At 39.1% G+C, this 17,905-nt stretch overlaps 1 protein-coding gene across 1 annotated transcript in view; it reads left to right on the forward strand.

The window, feature by feature from the left end:
• Nucleotides 1-779: 779 nt before the first annotated feature.
• The window catches only part of BMPR2 (bone morphogenetic protein receptor type 2), a 195,366-nt gene continuing 178,240 nt past the window's right edge, over nt 780-17,905 (forward strand). Inside the window, exon 1 of the mRNA XM_007190546.2 lies at nt 780-913. Coding sequence (XP_007190608.1) covers nt 838-913 — 76 coding nt within the window. The 5' untranslated portion in view covers nt 780-837. The remainder of the gene's footprint in view (nt 914-17,905) is intronic.

Consider the following 17,905-nt stretch of genomic DNA (forward strand, 5'->3'; position numbering starts at 1 on the left):
GATGGAGCGGCAGCAATAAAAAAGAGAGAGAGGAGCGCACCCGGGAGGGCTAGAAAGGGCAGCCTCCCGGCACCTCCCCTCCGCCCGCTGTCTCGGGGAGCTCGGGGCCCAGCCTGAGGACCCCTCCCCTCCCCCGCTTCCCACCGCCACTCAGCCCTCCCGCCGGGACCTGTCGGACCCTCGTAGGATTGTTCCGCGAAGGCGTGAAGGCCGTGGGTTTGTCCATGGAGGCCAGCACCTTTTTCGATCCAGTCGAGGAAGAGAATTTGCTTTGCTCGAAATCGGAGTAAGGGAAGCACCGAAGCGAAACTTAAAAGGAATCTTGCCCTCCCGGAGCACAGGCGATGCGCCTCGGGCCGCCGGGCGCCGCCGCCGCCCGCCCGGTTTCGCCCTTCCCGGCAGTCGGGAACTTGTGCTGATCCTCGGCGCCCCTCGAATCCCCGCTCCCCACCCCTCGGCACCCTGGATATGTTTTCTCCCAGACCTGGATATTTTTTTGATATCGTGAAACTACGAGGGAAATAACTGCGGGGCTTTTTTCTTGTCTCCCTGCTTCTCCCCACAGACATGCCTTCACTTTGGGGGGCCGAGGCACCCTGTCCTGGGCGAATGAACACCCGCAGCCGCAAGGGAGAGAAATGAAGGGAATTTCGGCAGCGGAATGAAAGCTCTGCAGCTCGGTCCTCTCATCTGCCATTTGTCCTTTCAAACTGCATTGTAATACGGGCCGGATAAGTCCGACGAGAGCGAGGACTAGCCTCCCGGCCGCGTTTCTCCGCCCTCGTTCACTTTCCGTATTTCTTTTCTCTGCTCTCCTGCTTTTTGGCTGGCCCAGGGATGACTTCGTCGCTGCGGCGGCCCCGGCGGGTGCCCTCGCTGCTGTGGACCGTCCTGCTGGTCAGCGCTGCGGCCGGTGAGTAGCCCCGGGTGGCGCGTCCGGGCCACTTCTGCGGGTGGCGGGGGAGGGAGCCTGCAGAGGCCGAGGCCTGCGCTCGCCCGTCGCGACGCGGCCGCCGATCGCCCGGTACCTGCGCGCCTTTCCTAGTCCTTCCAGGCAACTAACCTTTCACGTTGACGTGTAGTTTCGAATCCCCGCACCTCGTATTCCCCACCACCCCACCCCACCCCCGCCAGGGGAAAAAAAAAAAAAGACACATTGGGTGTGGTATCTTAACATTTTTAGCTGTGAGGTAATGCAAGGATTAAAAATAATATTTTAATCACCAGTGAACACTGTCTATTATGAGATCTTTGGAAACAGACCTGTAGATTTTTTTTTTCTAATATAAAGAAGCAGATTTGGCTTACAGTAAAAAGAACATCAACTGTAGAACATATAGTTGAACCTTATTTTTAGATGTAGATCACTCTTTGAGAATCCATGTTACTTTCATTATTCCAAAATGTTCTCGAATGAATTGAATAAATAAATGTTGAGGAAGGCAGAACTGTGAGATGCTTAATATACTGTATAATATTGTTAATTGTTATTATCGTTAGTATTATTTTGTTCCGAAGTATGTTAGTAATAATATTTTCATCTTTTCAATCTGGACAGTCGTATTTTATATGCTTTTGGAATTACTATTGGGCTTAGAAGTATTTTTGGTAGCTTTTCATTTAGTCATGTGGCATCTATTGACTTTCCTGTCATTGAGACAACTTTGACCTCACATCAGACTTCTAGGAGATTTGAGTCCTGAAAGTTCTTTTGACATTTTACTGAAGCTTAAAGGGAAATGGTAGTCATCCTTTCCTTAGAATATTTTGATTTTAGTTCTCAGACACCTTAGGAAAAACCTCGTTTCATTTGCAGTTACTTTTCAAGCAGTCTTTTGGTGATTTGCTTTTAGAAATTTTGGGGAGTGAATCATACATATAATTCTTAAATTTGGTTTAGGATGGCCAAATAGATTATACATCTAAAAATGAATAAAGGACAACATAACACCTTTCCAGTTATTTTTTCTTAATAAGTGTAATATTCACTTTCAGTAAATTTCTCATTGCAATGTTAGACACGGACGGGTGTTTATTTCCATTTAAAAAGTCTGCATTGGGAAGATACTGAAACAGTTTTTGAACTTTCTTTTGTGCTTCTGATATTGTTGATTAATGTCTATTATGTTTGTGATAGTTGTGTTAACATAATTTGAACTTCTGAATTGAATGTATTTTGACATTGATATTTTAATATTCTTAATCATCACAATTCCTTTTGGGGTAAAAGTGAATGATTTTTCTCCAGAGTTCTTTATATTCTGTTAGCTGTTTAAGTTCTCTAGTAGTAAGCCATGTGGTCCCTGTAAAATATGAAGAGAGTAAAAGGCGTTAAGTTCAAGCAGTCATTCTAAGAGGAGAAATCTCAGAGCGTAGACTTGTTAGTGTTCTTTGTTATTCTTGACCTTTTTAGAACATAGATTCTCATTTATTGTTGACAGGCTTATCATTTTGTGATCAGAACTGATAAAAGTAAGAATAAACTTGATTTCTGTTTGGTAAATAAAATATTAGAATAATGGCCCTTAAAAGGGATGGATTAAAGTAATCACTGTTTAAAAGTGATTTTAGTCATCTTTTTCTTTAGTATTACATAGCACCAGATGCCAACATTTGTGAAATTGGATTTCAGAGCTGTAACAATAATAGTAATAGTATTTATTGAGTGCTTGCTCTGCGCCAGCAACTGTCCTAATAGCTTTACATGTATTTTCTCATTTAATTCTCATGACAGTTCTTTACTCCAGGTTCAGTTATGCTCCTTTTACAGAGTGAGTGAAGTATAGAGAATTTAGATAACTCACCACACAGTCAGTAAATTGTGGAGCTAGAATTACAGTCTGTTCCCTTACCTATCACATTAATGATGACAACAACTTCTCACTCTAATTGGGAACATGAGAGAGTTAGTGTCTTCACCAGATTAGCCTTTGAAGAGAAGCAAGGACTCTTGACAGGATCTTGGTACAGCACTGGTTGCGCAAATGTCATGGTTCTAAATGTGTAAAACTTTGCCTAATATTGGAGTGGCTAGAGCAGTTTCATTAAGTGCAAGGTGGCTAGAGAGGGCTTGTGTGAATTTGGGATATATAGATGCAGTGATGTAACTAGACGTGCAAATGGTACAGCTGAACAGGAAAATAATACTGGAAGACTGATATCACATCTCTCTATGGGGTCGTGGATAATCCTCTATTTCTTTTGAGTCCCTCTTTCCTGCTTACTCTGTTTAGTTCTTGGATTCCTTAATTCTAAGAACAGTTAGTATGCAAAAATAAGAATTTATGAAAAATATGTGCTTGTTTGGTTTATAAATGATTTTTTTTTCTTTTTTTTTATGGTCTGGAACAGGGGCATGAAGCTGAACTTGTTCTTTTTTTTTTTTTTTTTTTAATATTTATTTACTTATTTAGGCTGCGCCGGGTCTTAGTTGCAGCACGTGGGATCTTCGTTGTGGCATGCGGGATCTAGTTCCCGGACCAGGCATCGAACCCAGGCCCCCTGCATTGGGAGCAGGGAGTCTTACCCACTGGACCACCAGGGAAGTCCCATGAATTCTTAATTTTAATAAAAGGATACAATATAACGTAATACTTATTTAAAGGTCAGCTTCTGTTTAAAAAAATTTTTGTTTGAAAAAAAAGTTGCCAAGCTTTTTATTTAGGTTGTAATGGTTACAGATAACATATCTAATCCTATATCCTGCCCCACCATATGCCGCCCAATGAGCAGACTCAGCTACTCTTTTCCCTCCAGTCTTAGTTCTTGTGTTCATCCTTCTTGTCCTTCTTGGCATCCTTCTTGGCCTGGGAGACCGGGGAGCCCATGGTATTTCAGATGGTCTCATTGGGATCCCTACCTGGAAGCTTCTCCAGGACACTGAAGGAATTCAGCGTCCTGCATCATGTCATAAACCTTTTTCTCCTTGGCTGGCTCACATGTGTCCGTGGCTCAGTTGTCACCCATGTCAGCTGATTCTGCCTAGTCAATGTCAGTTGATTCTTCCTGCATTTGAAATAATTCACTTGACTGGATTTCAATTTTACATACATCTCTTCAGAAACACACACATTGTCTACAAAAGCTATCGTGGCATGTGGGTTGCTGTAGTGGTGGTATTGGTATTAGTGTGTGTGTGAAATGCGGGGAGAGATGTTTATTCTAGCTTTCCTTCATTAATGGCCAACTTTCTTAACAGTGAAAGAGAAGAAATTGAATATTGGTCTCTGACGGGTAAATTCTAACTATAAAAGGTACAGAGTGAAGTCAGTATAAATCAGTTAATTTTATAACTGGCCATATCGCTTTTTTTTTTTTTTTAACTGAAGTATAGTTGATTTACAATGTTGTGTTAGTTTTTGATGTACAGCAAAGTGATTCAGTTATACATATATGCATTCTTTTTCATATTCTTTTCCATTATGGTTTATTACAGAATATTGAATATAGTTCGCTGTGCCTATACAGTAGGACCTTGTTGTTTATCTATTTCATATATAGTAGTTTGTGTCTGCTAATCCCAAACTCCTAATTTATCCCTCCCCCACTGCCTTTCCCCTTTGGTAACCATAAGTTTTCTATGAGTCTGTTTCTGTTTTGTAAATAAGTTCATTTGCATCCTATTTCATATTCCACATGTAAGTGTTATCATATATTTGTCTTTCTCTTTCTGACTTACTTCACTTAGTATGATAATTTCTAGGTCTATCCATGTTGCTGCAAGTGGCGTTATTTCATTCTTTTTTTAAAAATAAATTTATTTATTTATTTTTGGCTGCGTTGGGTCTTTGTTGCTGCGTGTGGGTTTTCTCTCCATCTGCGGCGAGCGGGGGCTACTCTTCTGTTGCGGTGTGCGGGCTTCTTATTGTGGTGGCTTCTCTTTGTTGCGGAGCACGGGCTGTAGATGCATGGGCTTCAGTAGTTGTGGCACGTGGGCTCAGTAGTTGTGGCTCGCAGGTTCTAGAGCGCAGGCTCAGTAGTTGTGGCGCACGGGCTTAGTTGCTCCGCGGCATGTGGGATCTTCCTGGACCAGGGCTCAAACCCGTGTCCTCTGCATTGGCAGGCGGATCTTAACCACTGCGCCACCAGGGAAGTCCCCTCAATAAATTCTCTTTAAAGAAATTCTGTGTAAGGAACTGGTAGATGTAAGGTACAAGTTTTCTACTATGGCGTGCCTTTAAGAGTCTGTATGATATGTCAAGTTACATAGCAATAAGATGTTAGGGGAATTATTACCAGAAGAGCTAATGTAAAAGTTTACATACATACCTAGAGTCCCAGTGTCCAACACTGTCCATCAACCTTGCCTTGAGCATATTAAGTAACACTTAAACTTCATTACACAAATTATCAAGCTATAATACAAAATTTGTGTAATCATTTTCACCTTAAATGTGTTGATTGTGGACTTGATGGAAGAATTATGGAACATGATAAAGTATTGTGCCAGAGGTATTGGCTGTAATAGTTTTAGATGGAGTTGGATGTTTGGGGGACTAGAAGGATCGTATGCACACATATCTCTTTATGGCAATTCCTCATCTATATCTGGAAGGCTAGATGCAGATGGCGTTGAGAAATTTCAATTTGTTAACGCCAGAAGGTCTTCTCGTTTATCTTTCAAGACAGTTTTCCCTTAAAAATTTCAGTGTCAAAAATATACTTAATAATATACCTTTATTCTGTCCCAGCAATTTAAGTGCAAAATAGCGTGATTTAGAGCAAAACATGACTTAACAAATGACATAGTGTGTCATTTACATATATGTATATATGTGTATGTATCTAATAATCCAAACCACCTAGTTCTTTTCTTTCATTTAAATGAGGAAATAGTTGACTTTTCCCAACATTATTGATCTTTCTTCAGTCTTTGCCTTTGAAGACAAGAATAGTCTATGAACCAAGCTATATAATTGTAAAAGACACTCTAGGCCAACCTTTTAGGGAAAGCTTTGTTTTTGTATTTTTGTTTTTCTTTGGAAAGTAAAGAGAAAATACTGTTAATCCCATAACTCCAACACTGTGTTTTATTTTGGTGTATTTACTTCTAACTTTTTTTTTTTTTTTTTTTTTTAAAGGATTTTCTTATTTATTTATTTATTTATTTATTTATTTTTGGCTGTGTTGGGTCTTCGGTTCGTGCGAGGGCTTTCTCCAGTTGCGGCAAGCGGGGGCCACTCTTCATCGCGGTGCGGGGACCGCTCTTCATCGCGGTGCGCGGGCCTTTCTCTATCGCGGCCCCTCCCGTCGCGGGGCACAGGCTCCAGACGCGCAGGCTCAGCAATTGTGGCTCACGGGCCCAGCTGCTCCGTGGCATGTGGGATCTTCCCAGCCCAGGGCTCGAACCCGTGTCCCCCGCATTAGCAGGCAGACTCTCAACCACTGCGCCACCAGGGAAGCCCTACTTCTAACTTTTAAATAAAGGAGTGTATATTTTTGTGTGGGTGTGATTGTATAATTTATTAATTATATTTCAAACTGTTTTTTGAGCCATGCCATGTGGCATGTGGGGTCTTAGTTCCCCAACCAGGGATCGAATCCGTGCCCCCTGCATTGGGAGTATGGAGTCTTAACCATTGGACTGCCAGGGAAGTCTCTACATTTCAAACTTTTAAACATGGAATAATATGTCACAAACAGTAACTGTGTAATATTCCATTGAGTGTATTTGTTAGTATTTACTTGATTCCTGTTAGGAGATGTTTAGCTTGTCTTGGTTTTCTTCTCTTAATAAAGAGTACCGTATTGAATGTTTTGTGCATATGTCCGTCTTGTGTTTTGGTTTATTTCTGTATTCTCATCTTGATCTATCAGCAGCATGACTCAGTTTGATCATTTGTTTTTTCCTCCTTGAAACACTTCCTTCATTTGTGTTCTAAGATACCACACTCTTGGTTTTCATTCTGCTTCTCTATCTCCTTTGATAGTTCTTCTTTATGTCCCTCACCTCTAAATGATATGTTGTCCCAGGACTCAGTCCTTTGTCCTTTTCTGTGTCTACACTTACTCCTTTGGTGATCTCATCTAGTTTCATGGCTTTAAAAATAACATCTAGAGGCTGAAAAGTTTCAAATTTATTTCCATCCTAAACTTCTTTCCTTGAAATAAAGTTGCGTGTAGCCAGCTGAGTGAGTATTCCGCATCTCCACTTAGATGTCTGATAGTCATCTCGAACTTAGCATGTCCAAAACTGAACTCCTGAGCTTCTTCTGTAGGCCTGTTCCTCCTGTAGTCTTACCCAACTCAGCAAATGGCAGTTCTGTCATTCTAGTTGTTCAGGCCCAAAATTGAATATATCCTGTCTCTTCATTTTTTTTTCTTCCACACTCATATCCAGTCTGATAGAAAAAATTCTTGGCTCTACCTTCAAAATATATCTAGTCTGACTACTTAACACCTCCACTGCTACCATGTTAATCTAAAAGCCATCTTCTCTCACTTGTAGCTTTTCAGTAACTTCTGTTTTCTCTAACACTTTTGCTTTATTACATTAACTTTTCAGTATAGTATCCTTAGTCACCCTTCTCAAACTTAAGTCAGATCATCACTTTTTTCTGTTTAAAACTCTCTGATGCCTCTCTATGTCACTCAGAATCACAATCAGAATCTCAGAATCTCACTCAGTCACAATCATTTAAAATATCCTACACAATCTGACCCCTACTACTTATGGCTGTATCTGCTGACCTCTGTCTTGTTCAACTTTTATTGTGCTTCTAACTTTACAAAGAAGTAAAAATTCAGAAAATCAAATGTTTTAAAAGAGGTTAGGGCTTCCCTGGTGGCGCAGTGGTTGAGAGTCTGCCTGCCAATGCAGGGGACACGGGTTCGAGCCCTGGTCTGGGAAGATCCCACATGCCGCGGAGCGGCTGGGCCCGTGAGCCACAATTACTGAGCCTGCGCGTCTGGAGCCTGTGCTCCGCAACAAGAGAGGCCGTGGTAACGAGAGGCCTGCACATCGCGATGAAGAGTGGCCCCCACTTGCCACAACTAGAGGAAGCCCTCGCACAGAAACGAAGACCCAACACAGCCATAAATAAATAAATAAAAATTAAAAAAAAAAAAAGGTTAGATTTAAGATGCTTTATATAACTTGATAGTGGCTACAGTTAGTGAGTAAATCTGTATTGGGGGAGTAAGGGAGGAGACATGAATATTTCTTAAGCCTTTACTATATCCACTAAATGCCTTACATATTTACTGTGTTATCTCATTATCCTCTAAATAGACTGATCGCTACTATTATTTTTTCCTTATTTTACAGATGAGTAAACGAAGTCTATTATACCTTCAAAGCAAAGCATTAATGTAATATATATAGTGTTAGCCTGCAGGTATAAAATACTTGTAATAGTTCAAGCATCTGAAAATCTTATTGGCATTTTAATCATTCAGGAATAATTGCCTAGACTGAACTACTTCTTAGTTATGATTTCTTATTTTGCTATAAATGACAGCAGATTATTTTCGGTTTTGGTTTGGAGTATAGCAGTCAAATGTTGGTGGATAATAAAAATTTTCATAGAAGATTCAAAGCTTAAGTTTTGAAAAGGAACACCAATTAGATCAGAAGAGAGATGATGACATACTTAGTGGAGGATAAATTTTCAGTGTTTCCATCTGTTGTTAGTGATTAGAACCCCTAGGGGCCAGTCTAGTGTGAAGAGTAACTTTTTATATTTAGTTACTACCCAAAGGGCCATATCATGGTGACAAGAAAGGCAAGATTAAGAACAGTCAAATGATGTCAGAAAATGAATTTATTCATGTTACTTATCGAAACAGAGTTCTTTTTGTGGGAGATAACTTTTCTGGGATATTTATTTTTTCCTTTTGCTAAACCAGTGTGTTAGCTTGATGAAATGTTATCAAGAATGTTAAACTAAATTCACTTTATCCTTTAACACCAACTTTTTCCATTTATCCAGCACTTCTCTAGGAATCATTATTTTGTCCATTTACTTAGGTTTATGAGAAGTTCAGTTTTACTGATTCTTGCTAAATCCTTTTAAGTGCAAGACAGTACTCTTAGATTTGTACTAAGTCAGCTTAGATTTGTACACTAAGCAGCTAATAGGCTGCTTATACTTATACTTCTACTTATACTACTGGTAAGTAGTATAAGTAGAAGACTCACTATTTAGTCTCGTGGTCTCTCCCAACCTCTAGGAAATGTGATCTTTCCAAGTATCTACAAAAGGAATTTGGGAAACAGCACCAATAGTGACTATAGGAAGTAGTAAGATAAACTTGTATTGACTTTGCTATGTATTTTAAGACTTGTTTTTGCTTCTAGACTTTATTTCTTTGAAAGAATCTTTGTTTTTTAGAATCCTAAAGTTGTAACACAGAATCATTAAAAAAATTTTTAGGTGATAATGAAGTATAGAAAATAAAAAGACCCATTCCCTCTTTACTTTATCTCTAATTCCATTCCCTAGATGTAACCATTGTTAGTAGTTTGCTGTATAATTTTTCATACTTTTTTTTTGTATGTACTATAAATAAACATCTGGGTATAACTAGAGTTTGTTTTTTTAAACAAAGGTAGAATCATTACGTACTATGTAATACACAGATTTTTGTGATTATTCATGCAGGATAGTTCTGGAAGTAAAATCATTTGTTGAAAGTTTGCACATTTTAAAATTTTGATATGAATTTTCAAATTTCCCCCCAAAAGATTGTACCAGTTTTCATTTCCACCAGTAGTATATCAGAATTTCCATTTTCTTATACCTTTTCCAAATATTGTATAATATCAATGTTTTTAATTTTTGCCAAAGCAAAAGCATTGTATTTTGTTTCAGTTTGCAGTGCTTTAATTATTAGTGAAGCCAAGCTTCTTTTTGTATGCTTACTGGCCAATTGCATTTCTCTCAATTACCTGTTCAGGTATCAGATTAATTTTCCTAATGATTTGTTTCTTTTTCTTATTGGTTGAAGGTGATATTAATATAAAAGAATGATTTTATGCAATTAGAATTGTTTATCTTTTCCTTTTTGATGTCTGGGTTTTGTGTTATCTTAGAAAAGCCTTTGTTCTGTCTTATAGTAGATGAGTCTATAGGTTCGTTGTTTTTTTTTTTAACGTTTAGATAATTTAAACCACCTGGAACTATTCTTTGTGTTGTACGTATAGTAACTCAATAATAATAAGAAGGTAGATTCTCTTATGTATTATCCCCATTTACAGATGAGGAGTTTTAGGCACAGAAAAATTAAGAAACTTGTCGTGGCAACATAGCTAATAAGTGATAGAGGGGGAATATAGACACAGGCAGCTCATGCTCTAAACTGCTGCACTCTACTGCTTCTTATATAGGCAAATTGTCTTTTTTTTTTTTTTTTTTTTATGGCTGTGTTGGGTCTTCGTTTCTGTGCGAGGGCTTTCTCTAGCTGTGGCAAGCGGGGGCCACTCTTCATCGCGGTGTGCGGGCCTCTCACTATCGTGGCCTCTCTTGTTGCAGAGCACAGGCTCCAGACGCGCAGGCTCAGTAATTGTGGCTCACGGGCCCAGCTGCTCCGCGGCACGTGGGATCTTCCCAGACCAGGGCTCGAACCCGTGTCCCCTGCATTGGCAGGCAGACTCTCAACCACTGCGCCACCAAGGAAGCCCTAGGCAAATTGTCTTTTAATCACTGAATTCCAAGTAGACAAAGTGTCCTGTTTGGGTAGTGAAAAGCATCATTTAGGGGCAGTTAATTTGGAATATATAAAATGTACTTCTGCTAACTTGTCATAATAGATTTTTTGCTTGTCATGGTAAATAGGTGACTAATATCAATTGCTTAAAATGCCTGAGCATTGGGACCCAGACATTTTAGCTCTCATTTAGAGCCTTCCCTATTATTTTAATTTAAAAGTTTCTAAGAACCCTGGTTGTTTGGGTTTCTAACGAGGGAGCATCAAGTAAGTAAATAATATGACTAATATCAATGGCTTAAAATGCCTGAGCATTTGTATTCATTTACTGTATTCAGAACAACTTTGAGTTAGAACCTGTTCTTTTCTTTGCAGCTGGCGTGTGGAAATACATAGCACCAAGTGGAATACTTTTGTCATCCTAGTTTTCCATTCTAGTGGTCATATTTCATAGGAGTAGTACAGATGTAGGGAAGAATAGTGGTAGCAAAAGGTAAAGGGACAGAGTTGGGGGTAGTCTGAGGGAGAAGGGAGAAAAAGTAATTTACTTAATTTCCTCTTTTATTGTCTGTCGTTCTCCACCCAAACTGCCGCAGCTTGGTCTGGCCTTGTTGCCCTTGCCTTTTATCTCTGTATTGGTGTACGCTAGAAAGCAGCATACCATTCTTTGTGTAAGCTCTTCTAGGTTTGTGAATTCAGACATTTTTAAACAGTAGCTTTGATATTGGAAAGTTTGGGAGCTATTACTTAAAGCAAAGAATTATATGTGAAAAGAAAACTCTGAACAATTAAATGACAATATCAGAAGGAAGTTAATACAGTCAGAAGTACTAAAATTACTGTGGGTTGCATTTATCATCCTGTCACTTAAGTGAACCGAGTCCTGAAATCTTTTCAGGCCATTTTACTTATTTAGGTCACTAATTATAGAATTTGTTGTTTAGAAGATAACATCTAGTTAAAGTGTTTGGAGAGAGAGTCCTGTGAGATTCAACTGAGTCACGTCCTCAGTAATTATCTTGAGAATTGTGTTGGAGAAGCAGTGAACTTCTGTAGCTAATGAATATTTCATTACTGTTTAAAGGAACCTGTTGTATAAAAGATTTACCAAAAAAATGTGACATTAATAAAGTAATACTTGGGACCTCCCTGGCGGTCCAGTGGTTGGGACTCTGTGCTCCCACTGCAGGGGGCGCTGTTTCAAACCCTGTTTGGGGAACTGACATGCCGCGAGGCATGGCCAAAAAGGAAAAAAAAAGTAATACTTAAATACAAAGAATTATAGTAGATGCTAATGAGAGTAGCAACGTAAAATAGCTATTGTTTAATAACCATAATGTCCCTCTTTATGAGTGCCAATTGTGTGTCAAGTACAATGCAGAGTGTTTTTAACATGTTTTTCTCTATCAAAACAGTTGAAAGGTAGATATTTTTCCTATTTTAAGATTAAGGAAGCAGATAAACAGAGATTAAGTGCTTTGTTTGATGGTATATACTTCTAATAATAACTTATTACTTATTGAATTATTTACTGAATACCTCTTTATGACAGGCATGCTAAGTTTTTAACTTTATTTCACAGAATCCTTATCCTTTATTTCATAGAATCCTTGTATCAGCTTTGCTGAAATAGATATTTTTTTCATAGGTAAGGAAACAGTTGCACAGAGGTTAAATATATCACCCAAAGCCTTACACTTAGAAAATGGCAGAACTGGAATTCAAGCCAAGGTTTTCATGATTTCTGAAAGTCTCTGCTCTTAACCATATTTCCTCTGAAGACTTTCTCATTTTTAAGAGAGAATTGATCACATTGAGCTGCCTTTCAACTTGGAAATTCTGTGGATTGTTCTCCGTAAAATAATAAAATTAGGATAGGTTATCTTCACACTAGTTGTGTAATAAAAGGTATTCATTGAACATGAATATGCTAACTGTTTTGGGTAGAGAACGACAGACGATAAAAGAGGAAATTAAGTATGGAAGAAGTATGGATCACTGTCCCAGTATTGACAGACTTACCCTATTATAGGACAAGAGCATAAATACAATGGTGTATGCTCAACTACTGGCTGGGTTAAAAAATCCAAATTTGAAGTAAGGTATACAGAATGCATATAGGCAGTAATAAGAAGGATAGTAATAATTTGGGCAGTGGATGAGTCACTGTGGCTGGAAAGGCATGGCATAGAGCTCACAATTCCTTTGAGGTTGGGCTAAGGGAATTCACCTCATAACGGAGGTACTCTTTAGAAGAGCAGCCAGGTGGCCAAGGCACAGTGACCAAATGTGTGGTAAACATAGGTGTGAGCCAACTGTAAGGAGCAGGGACAGAGGCTGAGAGGCCTAGTCAAGTGGGCTAGACTGTACAAAAAAGAGGAGGAGGAGAAGATTCAGCAACCTGAGTAGTCCTCTGTCATTCCTGTGGCCACTGAATTTTATATTTGGTTGACGGTCATCCTACTGAGCCCATGGTGGTGGGGTGGTGATGAAGGCTGAGGTTATTTGGGGCATATATATTCTGTCTTATTTAAGATTGGCTTAAGTGCTGTACTGAACTCTGAAGACTTGAGATCTGGCTAATAATGGTTTATAATCCTTTGTGGGGAAAGTGTTGTGAGGGGAGTATAGATGATTAAGGAGGTAGCGATCAAAGTAGCAATCCAGAAGAGAGAGACACATGTAAGATCTCACTGATACTGTTTAGGGTTGCATTTCCCAGCCACATTACTCCCTACTACTTTCATTCTTTTTTTAAAAAAATTAATTAATTAATTAATTTTTGGCTGTGTTGGGTCTTTGTTGCTACGCGTGGGCTTCCTCTAGTTGCGGTGAGTGGGGGCTACCCTTCATTGCGGTGCGTGGGCTTCTCATTGCAGTGGCTTCTCTTGTTGCGGAGCACAGGCTCTAGGTGTGTGGGCTTCAGTAGTTGTGGCGCACGGGCTTAGTTGCTCCATGGCGTGTGGGATCTTCCCGGGCCAGGGCTTGAACCCGTGTCCCCTGTGTTGGCAGGCAGATTCTTAACCACAGCGTCACCAGGGAAGCCCTACTTTCATTCTTGACAGTTGGAGTTTTTGGGGTATCTAGCTACGTTTGCTTTGTTTTTTTTTTTTTTTTTTTAAAGGATTTTCTTATTTATTTATTTATTTATTTATTTATTATTTTTGGCTGTGTTGGGTCTTCGGTTCGTGCGAGGGCTTTCTCCAGTTGCGGCAAGCGGGGGCCACTCTTCATCGCGGTGCGGGGACCGCTCTTCATCGCGGTGCGCGGGCCTTTCTCTATCGCGGCCCCTCCCGTCGCGGGGCACAGGCTCCAGACGCGCAGGCTCAGCAATTGTGGCTCACGGGCCCAGCTGCTCCGTGGCATGTGGGATCTTCCCAGACCAGGGCTCGAACCCGTGTCCCCTGCATTAGCAGGCAGATTCTCAACCACTGCGCCACCAGGGAAGCCCACGTTTGCTTTGTTTGATGACAGAATTTAAATCAGGTAAGAGGAAACACTTAAAATGAAAAGCAAGTAGTAAAAGAAAGCAGAGGGTATCATAAAGAGATATAGGAAAAGAAGCCCCATTTTAACCCTTAGGTAATGTATTATATGATATATATTAAATGATTCATCAGAGGTATTGTATGCTTGATTTTGTTTTGTTTTTTAATAGATTCAACCACAATGTATTTCCTTGATAGGAGTGCCTTATAGTTTTCTTGAGCAAGAAAGTTTTATTGATACTTTAAATCTCTAGTATACTAAGGGTGAGAGCAGTGTTAATGAATAACATGTCCCCTAAAAAATACCATGTTTCACTAAACCTAAGAACTTTTGATCTATAATTTTGTTTAAGCAGGTTACAGTAGTAAAGAGAAAATGATTCTCTGGTTTCAATGTTTTATGATGACATTTCTACAGAGAAAAGTATTGATAATTTAAATTCAAAATTCTTCATATTGCATCTTTAGAGATTTTCTTTACAGTGTTTTTGGGGAAATGTTTCATTCAGCTCTTTTCTAATTATGTGTGAAAAAAAACTGACTACTAAAATAAAAGGGCTATATGTGAAGCAAATTATATGCTGTAATGCCTCTTATGTTGCCAAGTACACTTAATGAATGAGGCAGGAAGGCCATTTAGCCATCCAGGGAGGCAACTCAGCCTAGTGCTTTTCTATAGGGCAACTGTTAAAATAAGTTTAAAGACATCATAAGTTTAAGGAGAAGACAAGTTTGTAACACTCTTGAAATGAGCCAAGATAAAATATTCACCTGCTGATTTTTGAATATTCTTATGGTTTTCTTATGTCTTCTGGCATTTGAACACTGTTTAGTAGTGTTGAAAGGAGATGTTGAGCAAAATATGTAGGAGACCTTACATTCTGTAATCTAGCTTATACATGTTGTATTTATGAAGATTAGGTTAGGTTAAGAGAATATCGTAGTATCTTGTAACCATGAACAAGGCATCTGGATTTCTGCCTCTAATGGCACTTACTTGTTGAGAAGACAGATCATAAATAAGTAGTAAATACATAAATGAACAAGATAGAGATTATGATAAATGTCACAGGGTTAAGGTGTTAGAGGGTTAAGGTGGTCAGTGGAGCCTTCCTTACAAGGTGACATCTGAAGAATTAAAATGAGGCAGATTTGTGAATAATTGCAGGAAGAGAAACAGAAAGCACAAAGGCTGGAAGGTGGGAAAGAGCTTGGTATTTTACAGGATCAAAAAGGAGACTGGTGTGGCCTATAGTAACTTAGGGAGAGAGATGCATGACAAGGGGTTAGATAGGCAAGCAGGAGCCAAATCTTGCGGGGCCTTTTAGGCCATGGTAGAAAGATGAAGAGTTTGAATTTTAGTCTAGGAAAATGGGAAATGCTGTTGAAAGATTTTAAACAGAGTAAATTCATTATCTAATTTTCATTTTTCAGCGGTGACTTTGGCTTGTATGTGGAGAAGGATTAGAGAGGAGCCAGGGAGAAATAGGAAGCCTGGTTAGGCAGTTGTAGTAGTCAAGATGGACAAGGGAGGTGGCAGGTTGGATTTTTCTCCCTGGTACTGTCAAATAACATTTTGGTATCATTACACACCTCCTTCTGTGCTATACTGTTTTTTAAATAGCAAGGACTATTTCTTGGGTTTAGAGTGTACAGTTGAATTAGTTTTAAAAATGTATTTCCTTCACATGTTTATTTTAGAGATCTGTTATTTAATATTTTCAGTAAGCACTACAAATATGTATTAGTATTATCTGTATTTTTCATTTATTGGAAAAAATGTAAACATGGGAAGTATTTTGCCTCAAAATAATTCAAAGAATAGGGCTAGAGTCCATCTCCCTGGACTCCCTTTATGATGCAGAGAATACAGACTATAAGGATAATTCCTAGTCATACGGCCCTTGTAGATCAGGACTTTCCTGTTTGTCCTGTTCTTAAAAAGATTATTGCAGAGTTTGAAGACTTGGGTCATATCTCATTTGTATTCTCACTTAAAGTAGATGTAATCTTTCTTTTCCCACATAGGCACATATTCAGTATTTTACTTTGAGATTTTTGTTGTTTTTTGTTGATACTCTTCTTTCCCCCGCATTATCACAAGGAAGTGCTCATTCATATATCCCGAGTAGTTTTTGGCCAGGGTAACTTTTTTTCATTCTTGGTTACTTTCAAATAATATTAGAGGCTGCTAGTTTTCATACTTGGACTCTAGAATAAAGTTGGCATGACTGCAGTCTCTAATGTCTCATCATTTTTTTTCTAAACTGACCTTTAAATTATGAGCAATAACAGAGTTTGACCAATAATTTTTTTTTTTTTTTTAGTAGTAGAGTGAAAACTCCGTAAGGCAACATGATAATTGGGGGCAGAATTAGGGTAGAATTTAAATGGGGTAAAGATTTTACAGCTAACTTCCAGAAGCCCTGACATAGCTGGCAGAGTCTATTTTCCTAATCTGATACCTCAGCAGCAGAAGTTTTACAGTTAACTGTTTTAATTTGTAGATATTAAAATACAATATCTGGGTAGTATTTCATTGTATATATGTACTATATCTTCTTTATCCATTTATCTGTTGATGGACACTTAGGTTGCTTCTATGTCTTGGCAATTATAAATAATGCTGCTATGATACTGGGGTTCATGTGTCTTTTCGAATTAGTGGGGTTTTTTTTTTTTTCAGATATATACTGAGGAATGGGATTGCTGGATTATATGACAGTTCTATTTTTAGTGTTTTGAGAAACCTCCATACTGTTTTCCACAGTAGCTGCACCAATTTACATTCCCACCAGCAGTGTACGAGGGTTCCCTTTTCTCCACATCCTCCCTAACATTTGTTATTTCTGTTCATTCTGACAGGTGTGAGGTGATACCTCATTATAGTCTTGACTTGCATTTCCCCGATGATTAGCGATGTTGAGAATCTTTTCATGTACCTTTTGGCCATCTCTATTTCCTTCTGGGAAACATGTCTGTTCACATTTTCTGCCCTTTTTTTTTTTTTGGCTGTGTTGGGTCTTTGTTGCGGTGCGTGGGCTTTTCATTGTGGTGGCTTCTCTTGTTGTGGAGCATGGGCTCTAGGCATGCGGGCTTCGGTAGTTGTGGCTCGCGGTCTCTAGAGCACAGGCTCAGTAGTTGTGGCACACGGGCTTAGTTGCTCTGCGGCATGTGGGATCTTCCCGGACCAGGGCTCGAACCCGTGTCCCCTGCATTGGCAGGAGGATTCTCAACCACTGCGCCACCAGGGAAGCCCTCTGCCCATTTTTTAATGGCAGAGGGTTTTTTGTTTTTTTGGTACTGAGTTGTATGAGCTCTTTATATATTTTGGATATTAACCTCTTATTGGTCATATTATTTGCAAATATTTTCTCCCATTCAGTAGGTTCTTTTTGTTTTGTCAGTGGTTTCCTTTGCTGTGAAAAAGCTTTTAAGTTTACTTAGGTACCATTTGTTTAATTTTGCTTTTATTTACTTTGCTTTAGGAGACAGATCTAAAAAAGTATTGTTATGATTTACATCAAAGAGTGTTCTGCCAATTTTTTTCCTCAGAGTTTTATGGTTTCCTGTCTTACATTTAGGTCTTTAATCCATTTTGAGTTTATTTTTGTATATGGTGTTAAAGACTGTTCTAATTTCATTCTTTTTTTTTTTTTTAATTAATTTATTTTTGGCTGTGTTGGGTCTTTGTTTCTGTGCGAGGGCTTTCTCTAGTTGTGGCAAGCGGGGGCCACTCTTCATCGCGGTGTGCGGGCCTCTCACTATCG

This window comes from Balaenoptera acutorostrata, chromosome 8 (genome assembly GCF_949987535.1).
Source record: "Balaenoptera acutorostrata chromosome 8, mBalAcu1.1, whole genome shotgun sequence".
NCBI lineage: Eukaryota > Metazoa > Chordata > Mammalia > Artiodactyla > Balaenopteridae > Balaenoptera > Balaenoptera acutorostrata.